At 39.1% G+C, this 16,876-nt stretch overlaps 1 protein-coding gene across 8 annotated transcripts in view; it reads right to left on the bottom strand.

The window, feature by feature from the left end:
- Positions 1-16,876, bottom strand: part of PHACTR2 (phosphatase and actin regulator 2) — a 134,230-nt gene that overhangs the window by 28,167 nt on the left and 89,187 nt on the right. For 6 of the 8 annotated variants that reach the window (XR_014954271.1, XM_021540414.3, XM_021540416.4 and 3 more), the window contains 3 exons: positions 13,407-13,487; positions 10,460-10,618; positions 187-420 (listed from right to left, as the gene is read on the bottom strand). Coding sequence is in view for 7 of the 8 variants with exons in the window: in XM_021540414.3 (XP_021396089.2) it covers positions 187-420; positions 10,460-10,618; positions 13,407-13,487 (474 nt within the window). In the remaining variant the exon portion in view is untranslated. The remainder of the gene's footprint in view (positions 1-186; positions 421-10,459; positions 10,619-13,406; positions 13,488-16,876) is intronic. The other 2 variants (XM_021540419.3, XM_085576680.1) reach the window with 1 other exon arrangement.

The following is a 16,876-nucleotide window of genomic DNA, read 5'->3' on the forward strand; positions in this document are numbered from 1 at the left end:
GTCTGTGTGTTGTCTGGGGTGTTTGTGGCCAGCAGAACCAGAGCCCAGCAGGAAGCTCTCTACAAACATCCACGGCATGCTCCTCAGTAACTCTGCTACGTCTGAAGGCACAAGGCATCGTAAGAGCAAGGCAAGCAGCCCCATGCACATGCACCCACGTAACTGCACTGCACGGGCAGTACTCACCAGCTTCTCGATTTGCACTGGCGCCTGTTGGCTTGGGCGGCGGGAGAGGAGGCTGCTTAGCAGGAGCCTTTCCCTTTTTTTTAGCATGAGGTGCTTCGTTACCCTTATGGCTGCTGGCGGTGGAAGTGGCAATGGCATTTTTTGGTGGTAGCGGAGCTTTTTTAGGTTTAGGCTTAGGCTTAGGTAGTGGTGGAACATGGGATGTCGGTATTTCTGGGCAATGACCAGTGCTCTCTATGGATAAGAAAGTGAACAGAAGCCAACTGACACAGACATACACCATGTAAATTCAACAGTAAGCTTCACAACAGTGACTACTTCCGCTGCTTGAGCTCTTGGGAATCAGGATAGACTTCATCTTCTGCCTCTTAATGCAGTGTTACCTCAGAAGAAAATTACTGCTCACCTCAATTCAGGATATTCTCCTGGAAAATAATAACCTGGAACTTCTCTCTCAGACTCATCTCTTCTAGACCTCCAACAATCAGCCTTTGCATTCAGTATCCCAAACTAGAGTGCTGGCTCCAAACTAAATGAGGGAATGCTATTTACTTCTCTAACAAATCTCCTCAGCTTCTTTTCAGCTTTACCCACCAGAAGATCAACAAGCTGTAAAACTCAGATTCATGTGAACCTGAATGTGAACAGGGCCATTCTCCCAGCCACAGGCTTGCACACGGCTACACAGCAGAAATTTTCCCAGTTTTCCCCGGAACCAACTCATTCTTCTGAACTACACACTGCTTGCTCTTAGCAGCTTTATTTTGGGTAACTTCCTCAAGAGTATTTTTACTCATCAGAAACAAATGAAGCTAAGTAAGATAGGTTATCATTTGGCATAGAAATGCTCTCCCCTCCTGCAGGTTCTTTGGGTACTGTTACACAACTGCACTTTCAAGAGTCCAGAGCTCATTAGACAGCAGGAATTTGGTCTTTATCTACATTGTGCTGTGCAATAGGAATGGCTCTGCAGAGTGAAAGAGGTAGCACTGAAAACCCAATATCCATAATCCGCATAATCTATCAGGAGACTTTGGATTTTCTTCAGGCTATCTCTGTAGATTGCATGACTAGTGGTGAAGGGAGTACAAGTTTCTAAGTGCATCTTTTGGCTTAGTTTCATCCAAAAAACCCTGGTTTGTTTGCAGCCTGCAAACCAAAGAAGGGTAAGTGGGGATGACCAGGAAATTAATTTCAAAAGGATATGCCTAATACCATCTGTAATGTTAATGTAGGTGAGTCATTTACAGTCAACATACAATTTTGCAACATAATCACTACAGCTGTAAAACTTGGTGTTCCCAGGTGGGAAGAGCTGGAGTTCCCAGATGGGAACCTTTTCCTATTCAATTAAACCAATTCTATGCCCATTTTGTCTCAAGATAGGCTTCTCAAACCTTTCTAAAAAAGGGTATTATAGCAAGAGCATTCCATCAGAATCATATAGGCTTTGTTAGCATATTACTGAAAACTGTGACTGAGGAAGAAAGGAGACAAGCAAATAATGCAAATACTTTTAACAGTCTCTTCTATCACTCAAGAGAAAACCATTTCATTTCTTGCATTATGTTCCTATTAGAGCCTCACTCTTAACACACAATAAATGGACATTTTCATCTCTCTTCTTTCCCATGTTAAAGATTCCCAAGAGATAAGCAACACATTTTAAGATTAGTAGATGAAAAGGAAATAATGTGCTAGACAACAAAAGACATTATTCCTCTCAGAAACAAAGCCTTTCCAACTTCTAGCTTAAGGCTTGTTAACATGAACTTAATGCATCACCAGCAGTTATTAAAAGCAACATGCACACGTGTCTTCATGAACTGAAGGAATGAAATGTCAAGTGTCTTCCTCCTTTATTTCCAGCCTATTATATACTCATACACTTTTGAGTATAATGGTTCTTTGAAAGAACCATTTCATAGAAACCTTTTACAACTTTCAAACAGATTTTTTGAGCACAGATTGTTGCAGCATCTCTTTGTTTTCCACAGAAAGACTTTGGATGGAGAAAGAAACATGCTTATTTGTTATATTTTGACCTTATCTTTTACAGTCTCCTTGTGAAATTCTACCTACCTTCATTCAAAGTTGAAATGGTGATATAATTCTGAAAAAGCAGGACATTTTAAAATTTGAAGTCCATTAATAACAAACATGGCAAGAGAAGATATGATTTTGTATTTTGAAGATCCTAAAGGACATGATTATCAGAACTAATTATAAGTGTAAGCAATTCCTTCTTTTATTATATGTATTAACTAAAAATCCATGAGGCTAAAAATTTTATTAACTAGTAAGAAAGGATTTAAAACTTGTTTACTTATATACCATTACTGTGTTTTGTTTCAGGTCATTAGTGGAGAAAATGTTAAAAAAGGAATGATAACCTAGAAAAAGTAATACAGCATTCACCATATTCTGAAATAATACAATCTACACTAAGCTATATAACTGATTAAATAATGTATATCAAATTATCTTCTCAATCAGGAAAAAAGGTACAAAATAAAATATAAGGCTAAAGTTTTATTTAGTTGCAAATAAACACATCCTAGTGACAACCTATAATTTTCAATTTTTCTTTAGACAAATAACTAAAAACTATAAATGGAAACCAAAACTCTGGCAGTTCATTCACATCAATGTTCTTGCTTGCAGACTTCAACTGTGATTAAAATTGGCAATTTATATAGCATTTATTTTACCAGAAATGCCTTGCCATTACTGGAACACTATCTTTGTCTAACACAATTCTTTTCATAGTGTTATATACCTCATTCCAAAGACTGGCAGACTCCTGCACAGCTGCATCCTACTTGCTCAGATAGTTACACCTCTCATCCAGTCTTGACTACCTCTTGATTACCAGCAAACCTTCTTCTTACTCACAGCCAGGAGGAAATCTGTGGTGAAGTTTATTTCTTTGATCATATTGTTCCTCCTGGCATCTTATTGGCTTTGTTACTTTTACCTTTGTAAGCTTCATTTTTTATCTCGTTGTCAGTCTGATTTTGCTCATGGTACGATTTCCCATTTACTTGAGACAGATTTCCAGTTCCTACCTGACCAGTCCATTAGATCAGCTTTTGACAGTGACAAGCCAAGTTTGAAGCAGATGCTTTTCATTGCTTTTCCTCTGCTGACCCTCAGGCTTTGTGACTGTCCTCCCTCAAACTCCCCTCTGCTGTGGTGCCAAAGCTGACAATATTTAGACTGCCATTATTGTGCTTTTTTTTCCTGGTCTGGTGTCCTCTTGTTTTCCAGTGCCTAATCATAATATCCTTTCTTTTACTGCAAGTCTGTTGGAAAATTCTTGTGGTTTTCTGCATCTATGTAAGATGCTATAATAAATGTCTGGTACATACAGTAACACTGTAGTAATACAAATAACTAATAATTGCAACAGGGGCCTGATCTTGAACAGTGACAGAGATGGTCTGATGTCTGTAAATGGCTACAGATATAATTATGTTGTAATTGTACCTCCCTAACATGATTCTGCTTGAACATGGCCCCTTGGTCTTCATGCCTGCTCTTTCTTTTGCCAAAACAAAGAGGCATCTGAATCAGTTCAGACCCATCTATTTCTTCAAACCAATCCCCCAGGTACCTCAGTACCAGCTGCAACACACTTTTATTGCTGTTGTTTTTCTTAATTTAGACTTCTGTTTATCAAGATCTGACCTTTTAACAAAAGGTCTCCAAAACACATCAGAGAGGAATATCTTTTATCCACTGCTGCCCTAACGGAAATATCTGCTGTAACTTACTTATAAGTTACAACTTACTGCAACTTGCTGCAACTTACTTATAAATTACCTCTTTAACAGGAAAGCAAATGTTAATATCTCATTAAGCATTTGGATTGATGATATGTTTATGTTTAGAATATGTTTTCCAAAGGCCAGATTTTCAAGAAACTTCACTTTCAAAACAGATTTTCTTGTTTCCAGAAATTGTCATTGGGCCAGATTCTTAACAAAGTTCTGTTCTCATCTAAACACCTAAATGATGATCAGATTTACAAAGTACTCAGTATACAATAGCTCTTGTGGGGACTCATCAAATAGGAAAGACTTTCAGAGAGATGTCAGTGTGCCATGTGCACTAGAAAATCAGATTACTTATTTTGCAAACTAAAAGTGGGACCTTTTGCAAATTCTGGACCAAATGAACCTATGAAAATCCTGGGCATACTTTCAGACAATAGGTTGTAAAATACAGCAATTTGTTCCTTACTTCTGTGAATTTTTAAGGAACAGAAAGCCAGAGCTTTTTGACCCAAGGATTTTATCCTGCAGCACTGGTAATTTTGTTTCTAGAGCTCGAGCAGTGTCGTGGAGACATTTTTACCTTACAGAAAAGCAGCAGTGCTGCAGCAGAAGTGTATGATCTCCATCAATTGCAAAGCACCCTCTTCCTGGAGGATGAACACATACATTGGAGAAAAACTATGTAAAATGAAAGTTGGAAATAATGTATTTTGCTGTCTTCTATAGGATGACTTCCTGCACAATGAAACTCTGTAAGAGTTTTGCAGATCATGAGTTTCCTTTCCAGACTATGCAGGGAGCTATGTTTTGATTAATCAAAATCCAGGAAGTTGTCAGTCAGGAACATGGGACACAGGACAAGACAAGGTGTCTTTTGTCACTTTTTTGGACTCACTGATTGTGCTGATGCAGGTGGTCAACTCAGACAAATCCTTTCATAAACTTCATATTTAACCAGTTCCACTTTTTTGTTCCTGCTATTGCTAATAAAATTCTGTTCAAGAAAAGACCCATTCTGTTTGTTAGAAAGCTTCCTTTAATTTCCACTCTAACTGTATTTCAAGCCACTCTTTATTCCTTTCTACCTGTGCCAGCATTGTCCTTTAGCCATGCTGTCTTCTGGCTGTTTACCAACTTGAAGCATTCATCTAATGCACTCAGGCTCTTGGGCTCTGTTTTGCTACACTGAACCAGGACAGCTGTCTCACAATGCTGTTTCCAGCTCTCTCTGCTATTTTGAATTCCTCTTTCTTGAACATGGATAAGCAGATCTGCACATCTGCAGACTTTTAGATGTTACTGACTCCATAATTTCAACAGCACTAAGTGCAAGAGGCCTTAAAACAGAGACAGTGTAGAAAACAGGAGATGGGAGAAAGGGACAGGTGTAACATCTCACCTAAAGCAACCACATTCAGGTATTAGTTTAAAGATAAAAAAGGTAAAAAAACCCTATAATTTTACATTTTTATCTGCTCAATCTTTGTGTAAGAAGTAAACAGCTAAAAAAAAAAAAGAGAAAATGCCTAAGATACATTCACCGTGAGCTGATCTGTGAGATTCTTGGAAGGTGGAGGGCATGTGGGCTTCTACATTCTCTTATCCTTTCCTTAAATATATACATTCAAATAATTGAATAGTTAGTTCTTAAAAATAATGTACACAATCTTAATTCTGGAGCCACATTAGGATATCTTTCCTATAAAAGAGAAAAACTGAACAAAACAAACCAGCTTTACAAGTCAGAAGCTTTCTTCTGGCACTTCAGTTTTTGCGAGTGAAAGCCTGTGCCTCTCTTGTCACTCTACCAGCATGAGCCAGCCCTGCTGACTTACTGGACAGGCTCTGGCCAAACACAGCATTATCTAGAGTAGTTTTCCCTTTAAGAATACTTGGATTCAGCCTCATTTACATAGTTCAGGTGATTAATTGAAGATATACTATTCTTAGAAGAACTGGTTTTAGCCAGCAAATAACTCAGCTGGAGTGAGAGATTCTTAGGGAGTCAGGCAAAAAAGCCCACAACCTTTTATGTATGCTGCTCATATCAATGATCTACAGAGCTCAGGAGTGTAGGAAGGCAGCTAGGCACACAAGAGGGACCAAAGTCTGCCTAGTTTCTCACAGTGACTGGTTTGCAGGTTTAATCTTCTGAGACAAAGCAGGCTCTTGTCTGAGACCCTGGAAGATGAGGGTGACTACCTTATATTCAAACAGGTTTTGTTCTGCTTTGGGAAAATAAAGAAAATATCTCTGAGAAAAGGAACCTAGAAAATTAGACTTTGAAGAAAATTCCTTGGTAGACAAACTCAAGCATTAGAGAGCAACTCTGTATGGCTGTAAGACCAGAGTTTGTGCCTCCAACCTTCTTTTCTTTGGTTACCCATATCAAAAAGAGAAGATTAAATTTAATAGCAGATTTAAACAGAGCAGGCAAAATATAGAGGAAAGAACCCGTAAACCCAACATACAAGGCCTGGAACCTTTTCCAGCTCTCATAGGAGATTTAGCCTCTTGGGGAAAAAGATATGCACATGCAGCCCAACAATTCATTTGGAAACAGGACTAAAAACTGTTTCCTTTACTCATGTTTACTTCAGACATAAGGAAACCTGATAAGATCAATCTCCTATAAATGGCCCAGGAACATTCCAGAAGCTTATGTCCCATATCACCCATAGCACCTGTAACAGAGCCCTGGCTTTCTGCAATGCAATTATTTATTAAAGCACCAGCTAACACACCTGACTGATGGTATGCAAAACAGAACTTCTTACTGCTTTTTTCCAGGCAGTATCTTGCTGATGGTTACCAAGTCTTTCACTTCTTCAAGCCCAAACTATGAAATCTAGAACAATCTGCAAGAATCGTTAAAAGATTTAGCTTGCTTTGACAAAAAAACCTGAAGCTTGCAAACTGAACTCAGATACAAATAAGGGGTTCTCTCATATTCCAGAGACATCTTGGGAGGGTTGAAAGGAGAAAATAGTCTCTGACACAGTACCTGGAGGCTTTACCACTTGCAGCACGCATACTGCATAACCACGCTATGTCCTGATATCCAGGGAGGCAAACAGTGACAATTCTGACACCTCTTCTACTGATGTGGCTTTTGATCTTGTCCAACACTGCTACAGGGAGCAGAAGGCAGAGAAACTCCTTGGATCCCCTTTGCAATGCCCACACCTCACTTGGAACATGAAGCTCTGGGCACTGCTGGGATCCTGCAGACCAGTGCAATGGCTCAGGAGTCCAGGCACAGCGGGAGATTCCAGTCTGCTGCCCAGACACTCAGGGTGTTCTTTGACATTGCTGCCTGTCCACTTGCTGCTCTGTAGCCCTTGCAAGGCTCACAGATAAAACAGCTATAGTTTAGCTCTTTATTTTCTGCAAAAGATGCTAGTGACTTTCCTTAGTCAAAACAAAATAATTCAGAAGTCAATCCAGTGCAAGCACAAATGAATAAATTATCTCAGAAAAAGTTGATGTTTCAACAGCAAGGTTTTATCCATCAATTACCTGCTTTATGTTAAAATGTCACTTGTTTCTTATCATTATACCATAAAAGAGAAATTTTCTTTTTAACACCCTGCTTGTATGATTGTCATCATTACTAAAGGAGTAACAGTTATACTATTAAATTGCCCAAGAGAATTTTTCACCACATATAAAAGACACCTGTGAGCTGATAGGCAGCAGATGGGTACACAGCTTATGGAACTGCCTAGCAGCAAGGGGAACAGCTTTCAGGGGCTGTCTTCTTCACTTGCTTCTGCTTTACTCATTTTTATAGGCATGGCTGAGCCTATTGTTTGCCCTGTGGATACTGTATTTCCATAATGCATGCTGAAAAAACTTTCCTCCTTTAACTTGTTTTAACTCCTAATATATTCCACATTCTACAACCTGTTGCTTCCAGCTCTCACCATACTATCTCAATGTGCCTGTACCATGTGCTCTTTTTAAGCTTCTGGCTCCTGCAGCCGTCACATTTTATGAGAAGAAAATTTTCAAGACCCAGTTGAACAAGAGGCAAAATAAAGACCACCATTATTTCTTAAGAGCATTTTAAAACAAACTTATAACTTCATGGGCCTGAGATGTATTTTTTGGCAAACTTGATTCAGTGGGAGTTGGAAATGCAGCACACCATGCTACTAAGCAGCAGGAATTTATTATGTCTTTGGGTCTTACAAACGTGGCAGGTGTATACATCTTCCTTCCAGATTCACACCAAAGTGTTCATGACTTTAGAAGCCTCACAATAGCCTCACTAAAGATGAACTTCTTGCAGCCATCACTCCTGACTGTCAGCTAGTGTTCAATCCACCTGTCTCAGTTCTCATGATGGAGGGTTGTGATCTAAGCACCAGCACATTTTTTTGGTCTTAGCAGAAGATAGTGAGCTGAGTATTCCTGCTTCAGCTCTGATTTTGATGCTCTGTGAGCATTAGCAAACCTCCACTCTGCAGCTGTGGATTCCTTGCACTGCCAGTGGATGTGGGTGTAATGCAAACCTACTGCATCTGCCATAGAAAAATCACCCAGGATTAATCTGTCAGGTGAGATGCTGTGGGCCGTCACTCTTCCACTGAGTTCAGCAGACTGGCTCACTGTCTTGCTTGTTGTGCTATAAATAAAGAATAAATGAAGTGTATTCACAAGGACTGTGGCGTGGTTTGTACTGAGTTTACACAGCGTGACACTTTTTGATGTGTGGAAGTGATCCTTAACACCTTTTGTGAGGAGAGTATTCTCTGCAATAAGTCTATTTCCTTTTGTTTCAGGGGACCCAAGATGTTAATTCATAGGAGAACTTCATGTTTAGGTGCAAGAGGCAAGTATACTTTAGGGGTTTGCATCTTCTGGATGCTCATATTGAGATTAAGTGAAGCCTAGAATACCAGTTTTGCTAAGTTTTTGCTTTCCTTCTCCTTCCCCATATATTCTTAATTTTCTGAGAGGACTGGAGTGATAGCTGTACTTTCTGTTGTTCTGAGTCTACTCCTGTACAGCAATCATTTTTAATTTATCCCCATAAGGTCAAAACAATATATAGAGAGTGCAGAGTCTAATACAATGTTGAAATAGATATTGAACCTCTCCTGCCCCACTGGAGTTTTACATTCTGCAAAGTCAGCTAGAAGTGATTTCAACATAGTTAGAAACGTGTATTTCTAAAATAATAAACTGTACCTTAGGAGAACTTCCAAGTACTGACAGTTCCAAAACACTGTATTTAGTGATGCACAAAATAATAAGTGGTCTGATCTAACCCCAAAGTTAAACTGAACCATTTTAAAGGAGTTTTCCATGGCTTTTATAACTCTTTTCCCCTGACCGAATACACATCTGGTTCTAGTTGGCACCAAAAGATAGCCGTATTTAAATATCGTGACAAAGGCTAATCTTGTATTTCTGCCTTGTTGGGAGACAGGAAGTACTAGAAATCTCATAAGATTCTCCTTGGACATCTATCCACTTTTTAAATAGTCATGTGATTTACGTAGATCTGAGAAGAATTCAAATTTTTGTGTTAGCTGAACTGACCCTCTCAACCTCCAGAGGATCATTCATCACTAAGTAGAGTTTAATAGAAGACATTGTAAATGCTGCTCCATCCTGCCTCCATGGCTTCAGCCAGCCATGAAGGTCTTGATCCCTTGTATCTTTGCTCTTTCTGCTAGGAAAATCCAATAAATGAAATACTACTTAAGAACACTTTTAGACAGGGGAAAAAATGGTGCATTATTCAAGATGGTAGAGAAAGAAAATAAAATTGGTTCAAATCCTGTGATTCCTACTAATCCTATTTCCTCTACGAGTCAAACTCCGGTAGATCAGAGTAAAGGTAGCAAAATTAAGATGGACACTGGGACTGCTAAATATTTACCAGTATTTACTACAGTTCATCAATAGAAAAACCTATAAAGTGAGTTTTTATTTTCCATAAAGGGCCTAGTTTCGTTTGCAGTAGTGACACAGCCCCTTGAATCTTTGTGAAGTGCCAGACTACAAGTGTTTAAAATTCCATGAAAACCTATCAGAATGAGTTGCAGAACTTACTTTCAGAATGATAGATGGTTTTAAAGTGACTTAAACACTTTTGGACATTCAATGCAAGAGCCACTTCTACAATGATGCTGCAAGGTGATGCATATGTACACAGTGTGCTCTTTCATAAGAGGAAAACTTGACACCAAAGCTTGGCCACGGCTACCAGGCAAGGCTCACAGTGAATTTAGAAACTGAACTGCCCTGCATGCACTGTGATGTTCAGATCATGCTTCTCTTTATTTCCTTACCATATGCACAGGAAAAGGCATGCCTACCAGTGACGGAATACTGATGTTTCACAAGTCTTATCTTCTCACCAGGTTCTGCTGGCATCCTTGTGGCAGGACAGAACTCACAGTATGTATAGGTGCTAGTGGAAGAACATGTTAATATTTAAAATAGGCAAAAAACAATCTGTGAAGAATATGTTAATTTACCTTTCTCATCTTCTTTTTTTCCTTCTGATGCCGATGCTTTCTCTGATAAAGTGCCATTATTTCCACTGGCTTTTACCACATTTTCTTCCTGTATAGTTTCTTCACCAATGGCTACAGTGTGTCCATTTGAAGTTTCAAAATTTACTGTTACATCACCATCTGAAATAAAAATTAAAAAGTTACTGCCTAGTTTAACTACTTACTTAGCACCTGCACACAACACACAACACTTCTCTGCTTTCAAGCTTCTGTGGAAGAAAAGCAGAAAGACTTACTGAAATGTGAAACATCAGGCTGGAGATCTGCTCTGGAATGTAACTCTGTAAAGAAACTCTATAGGCTTTCATGTTCTTTGAGTAGACACCTCTGAGTAGTAAGCTCAGAAGTCCATGCTGGTTTACTTCTTCATGTCTGTTCATGAGCATCCTGTTCTCTTATCCCTGCATCTTGGTTTACATAGCAAAGAAACATGTGCATGGACTACAACAAAGCTGTAACATGTTCCAGCATGTTCCAAAAATGGAGAATGGGGGAGCAGAGTTTCAGACCTACTGTGGTGCACTCCCAGCATGTAAATGAGCCACGAATTCTGACAGAAGTCCTCAGAATGTATGTGCCCATTTACTTAATAAAAATATGCAACAAAGACATCATCCAACCTTAAAAACCAAGGTAAAGTCTTCCCATATCACATGTCATATCATAATTAAATTCTGCAAGTCAAATTCTTTCTCAGCTCTGATGATACTTTACTCACTTACCCAGACTATCTCAGCTTCAGAGTTTTTCTGATTCTGAAAAAATCTTATGTTCCTATTTGTCTCTATATTGCTGAAAAGTGCTATTCTTGCTGGCTTACAGCTTTCTCTGTTCCATGAACTTTAAAGTTGCTGCTGATTTTCTTCTCTGGTAATTTTTTTCTGCAGGATTCTCTTGCTGTCAATCCAAAAAGTAAGCAAATCTACATGGTATTTCTTCTGATTTTGCCCATTTCACTAACTGTGGCAATTCCACCTCTCTTCCTTGCTGTGTGTTATCAGACCTGGATGTTTGGCACTTCCCTTGTTTTGACAAAATTATGCAGCCTCTGTCCTACCACCTTGGGTGCTCCCACTCAGGCAATTGTTTCATTACCTTCCACACACTAACATCAACTTGATTTGTAAAAAATGAGTTCTGCCTTCCTAACTTTGTCTAAATTACTACAGCTAACGCTTGCACTTACCTTAACTGCAACATTCAGTTTCTTCAGCTTCTCTCTTCCAGGGTTTCTTAAATCCACTCACTCCGCCTCCACATATGACACTGCCACCTCTTACTCACGTCTTGCTTCTGCAAACACCTCCTGCCTCCAAGTGGCACTTGCTACTTTCCACTTCATTCTTCATCACTCCATGTGAAACTGCTGTCACTTCTTCACATTTCTTACGTCTCACATTTCAAGTCTCCGTGTAATTTCTTCTTTTAGCTTTCATCCCCACAGTCATTCCTTCTAACTACCTTCACACACTCAGTGTCTTTCCTACCTCTCTATTTTTAGCATCTTCAAACTAACCCCATATTCTTTCAAAATGTCCTTACAATTTACAATTTTCATCAAACATGAAGCACAATGTGATGAAGATAACACAGACCAGACTGATATGAGAGGAAGAAAAGAAAACTGTTCATATTTATATCATTTTCTCACTTTGCTCAATCCCTGTAAGGAACTTAAAGTTCAATCCCCTTTAAGAATGGAAGAGAGGGTCAAGGACACTGATAACCAAAGTATTAATATTTTTATCACAAATGATAGTATTTGTGTTCAGACTGTAGCCAGTCTGAGAAGTTACCACATTTCATTAACTGTCCCAACTGTAAATACAATTTACAACCTTCAAAGAACAAGGTCACACAGGTCCCCAGTAAAGCACATGGCAAAATCCACAACAAATCCACAGGTGGACAAACTGAGGTATGGAGAGTTTACAAGTCTTGTTTTAAAACAATGACAGTAGCAGAGACAAGTGCAGAAGCCAGCTATGCTGAATGTCATAGTCTGATAATTAGCCAAACTCTGTACAGACAAGGGATTTCAGACATCAACAAACAGATCCTTTACTTCTAAATATCTATGGGTATGATTCAACTCATACACACTGATATTTCACTGATTCTTCAGATCACACAAAAAAATACAGTTTCTAGGAGAAAATTATTTTTTGAAAATGTGGAGTTCTTAGATTCCTTGATAAAATGACAAATGGTTTAATTTTAAGCTACAGAAAATTATTTGACTGACTTGACTTTTATTTGATCTATATTTATAGAAGAATATTAGAGAGAATACCACTAGAAAGATAATTGGATGTAGGATAGAGGTATCTACCATGGCTTACTCATGCTTTTCAAAAGGTAAATTCTGGCTAATGCCAGTTACTAAACCTTAGAGCATTTTGAAACAAGTGATTTCTTGCCCACTGTTTTATGCTGGTGCCATTTGTGATTGTGGCCTGTTATAGCGGTGGGATCCATAAGATCCCAGCACTGATGCTTTTTGATACCTGAAATGCATTGTATTGATTTTTCTGGGTTCTGAAGACCCTAATTTTTCTGCCAAAATCTTTCATTTTATACTCTAGTGGCTTTAGACAGCAGACCTTGACTCAAAAATAGATTTATCACTAATTAGAAAAAATTCCCGCAAACAATAAGCAGTAGCCACAGAAGTCACATTATTTACAGTGAGCATTAAAATACTTCAGGATATGACCAGTTGGGGCACCTATGACAGAAGCAGTTACAGAGCACAAATCCCTTAATTTCATTTGTCAGCTGGCCCAAATAACCTCTCACACTTCTCAGTTGGTCTCCTCATACCTATTTATACTACATGGACACAATAAACAGTCGCTTTTTCATACATGTTTAGTGCTTAGCTAAGTTCTAGTTAATGTGTTATCACCTTGCTCAGGCATTTCCTTCAGCACTCCCCTTCTTATCAGCTCCTCTCTGCTTTGTCTTGTCGAAATCTTCCTTTCCAACACTAAAGAAAAAGCACAGTTAAGAATAGATTTATTCTCATACTGCTGATGATTGTGAAAAAAAACATAGAGAACTATTTTTATTTTATAGAAAGAGAATTCTTGTTTCCTCCAGTTCTGCAGAAGAAGTGGTCTGGGTTTTCTTGGACAGTCTCTGAAAATATTGCCCTGCAATTTCAGGCACAGAAAGTGGGGACTCATATGATCCAATATCTTCAGCTCAGCAAGTCTCCTTGAGGCTTCTTTCATGGTCAATGGAAAAAGGTACTTTCAGGGTGAAACTGAACTCATCCTAGCATAGGCATTTAACATGTAAAAAAAGTACTTTTCCACCACTGACTAGATTGAGTAGCTCAGCTGGAGATAGCTACATCTGCTTTGTACAGGTTTTGAGTAGCGAGACACAAATCCTGCTTGGAGAAAGCAACTCACAGAGTAGCCCTTGTGACATGCAAGCTGTTTAAAGGAGAAAAACCCAACAAAAACAACCTTTATCAGAAGCCAGAAAGTTGTGTTCTAAAAGGAAATAACATCCTCATCGATTGATGCTGGTTGACTTTCATGGAAAAAAAATACAGCATCCTGGTTTTAGGTCAAAAAAACCAAACCTCATACAAAAAAACCCCATGACTGTGGCACGAAGCATTCTAATTATTATGTTTATTTCCCATGGGAAAAATGCTGAATAGTTTTATAGGGAAAAGCATTTACAGATGTTAGAATAGAACAACTCCACATTACATCCCACCCCCAAACCAATGCAGTGATCTGGGAAGATTATTGTAATGATCCATGGGACCATGGTGTATAATGTTCACAAAATGTGAGCATCACTTGTAAAGTCCTGTCTCCCCTGTCAGGAAAAGGTAGTTTCACAGTCTCCCATCCTGATTCTGTTTGCATACATACATCAAAATCCATGTGATGTTTGGACCTCAAGCTGAGGGCATGGGGAGAAGCTTCAGCTGTGCTGGACTTCATCCTATTAATGCTATGGGATAGGGCTATTTGTCTCACCAACCAGTTCAAACACTCTCTAGGGTCAGTCTAATTGCTGTATGCAGAGTGATAATACCCTATGTAGTGTTTAATCTCACTCATGCCAGCCCAGCTGGAGTGACTCAGCCGTACAGTGAAGTGACAGGCTCCTGTGAAGGCATGGAGAAACACAGTTTGACTCTGGAGAAAGCTTCCCTTCATGCCTAGCAAAACACCTTTTCCAGCAGCAGGACTCAGCTGCTGACACAACCAGACTGGCTGTACTCAGGTGCCTGAAGGCATCACTGCTTACAGCTTCCCACTCCCCTTCTCCAGCAGGGAAAGGGATGGTTGAACAGAAGGACAGAATTTGGAAGAATTTGGAATTTCAGCTGGAAGGGAATTTAGACCATCTCATTCCAACCCCTCTGCCATGGGCAGGGACACCATCCATTAATCCAAGTTGCTTAAAGACCCATCCAACCTGGTTTTGAATGCCTACAGCAATGGGGCATCCACAACAACTCTGGGGCACTTGTTCAGTGCCTTACCACCCTCAAAGTAAAGAATTTTTTCTTAATATCTAATCTAAATGCACCCTCTTCCAGTTTAAAGCCATTTCCCCTTGTTTTATCGTTACATGCTCTTCTAAAAAGTCCCTCAGATCCTGTGCTTCCCAAAGTTGCAGTACCAAGTTTATTTCTCACACTGCAAAGTGCAGTGATGCAGCAACTCCTCTACACAGGACACATTTCCCCATCAAAAAAGCACCAACTCCTGGCAGAAGAGCTGCAGGGAGTAAACATTTTAACCAGTCCAGCTCCAGCTACTCATGCCCGTGAGATCAAGAGCTCACAAATGCATTACTGGCTCAAGAACACGTAAGCTGGCATTAAGTCTGTGTCTATATACTCAGGTACTTTGAGGGATCTGTGCATTAAAGGTCAGACCTCTGCAGCATTCAAGTCACATTTGACAGCATGAAGGAGCTCATGAATGTGGCTGCAAACTCTCAATACCAGCCAGCTTCCTCGGGGAGAGTGTGGTAGCCTAAACTATAATCAAGTTACACTGCCTTGTGTCCCACACCTAAATTACTCACAAGCTCTTCCAGTTTCTCCTCTGTATTTTTTAAAGCACATGTCTTGTCACACACATTGGCACAGGAACACACCCTAGGCTTGCAAAGAGTTTTTCATAAAGGGGAGCAGTCAAACAAAGACTTTTTAAAGAGATGGGGGGTCATGAAGACAGAAGACTACGTGGGCAGGCATGGATGGAGTGTCTTGGTTTTTCTAGAGAGCAGGTGCATTCACAAGCAGGGTGAAATCTCCTTTGACACAGCCTTGAAGGACGAACACCTTAGACACCCACTTTATACTTGTTTTGTTGCTGGCACTCTATTATTTTATTATTATTTCAGCATTACAAATATTATTTAATTCCCACTATTTTTTCCTCTCTGTTTTATTTCTACATCTCTTTTCTTGAAGAGAGTGAAATGAGATGATCTCTTACATGTCTGTGGGACAATTCAGTGCCAGCTAAAAACAATAATGCTTTTTCCATCAAGTTAAGAACATTGGATCAGACCTTCCCCCATCAATGTCTCTCTCTAGTTTTCAGGATGATTTTTTTTTTTTCAGTTCTACAACATTGAATTAAAAACTGTATTGAATTAATTATCATGGGAAATGCCAATTGTCACTAAAAGCCATGAACCCCTTATACTCTAAAAAAAACCTCAAAGCATTTCATAAATTACACAGGTTTCATAATGACCCTGAGACATACCTATCTCCATTTCACATATTAGAAAAATTGTGAACAGATAAGAAGCTTAAGTCCCAGTCATCCATCTTCTAAAATGCTAGCCATGATTGGTGGTTTTATTTAAACTGATTAAGCTCAATTAATTCAGCTTGAAAAGCTAATTTATTTTAAACGTTATTTGCCCCATGGAAAGAGCAGAAAAAGCAAGCTAGTGCTCACTACTAGTACCATAATTTCAATTCCTACAAAGAAAAAGGCAGAATCTTAATTTGAATCAAAGTGGCAAAAATATGTCCACTTGTATAAGAGGAATGAGTAGCCTGTCAACTTAGGAACTCATACTGGGCATTATTCAGTGTGGACTCATCATAATAATTTGTGATTTATTGCAGATTATGCAATATATTTGGTTTATTTTAGATTATGCAATATATTTCACATTTACAAAGTCAAGTATTTTGTACCATCCTGCCACTCAGCACGAAAGTTCAAACATTTCCCAACTTCTGAGTACTTGACTTTGTAACTATCATTTTAGGAGAGCTTACTGAAACATAACACTTGTCAGAAGTAATTAGCTCAGCAGACTAGTTGGAAACTCTTAAAACTCTGTACAGTTAAGCTGAATGAGCAGTGGATG

This window comes from Lonchura striata, chromosome 3 (genome assembly GCF_050655825.1).
Source record: "Lonchura striata isolate lonStrDom1 chromosome 3, ASM5065582v1, whole genome shotgun sequence".
Lineage (NCBI taxonomy): Eukaryota > Metazoa > Chordata > Aves > Passeriformes > Estrildidae > Lonchura > Lonchura striata.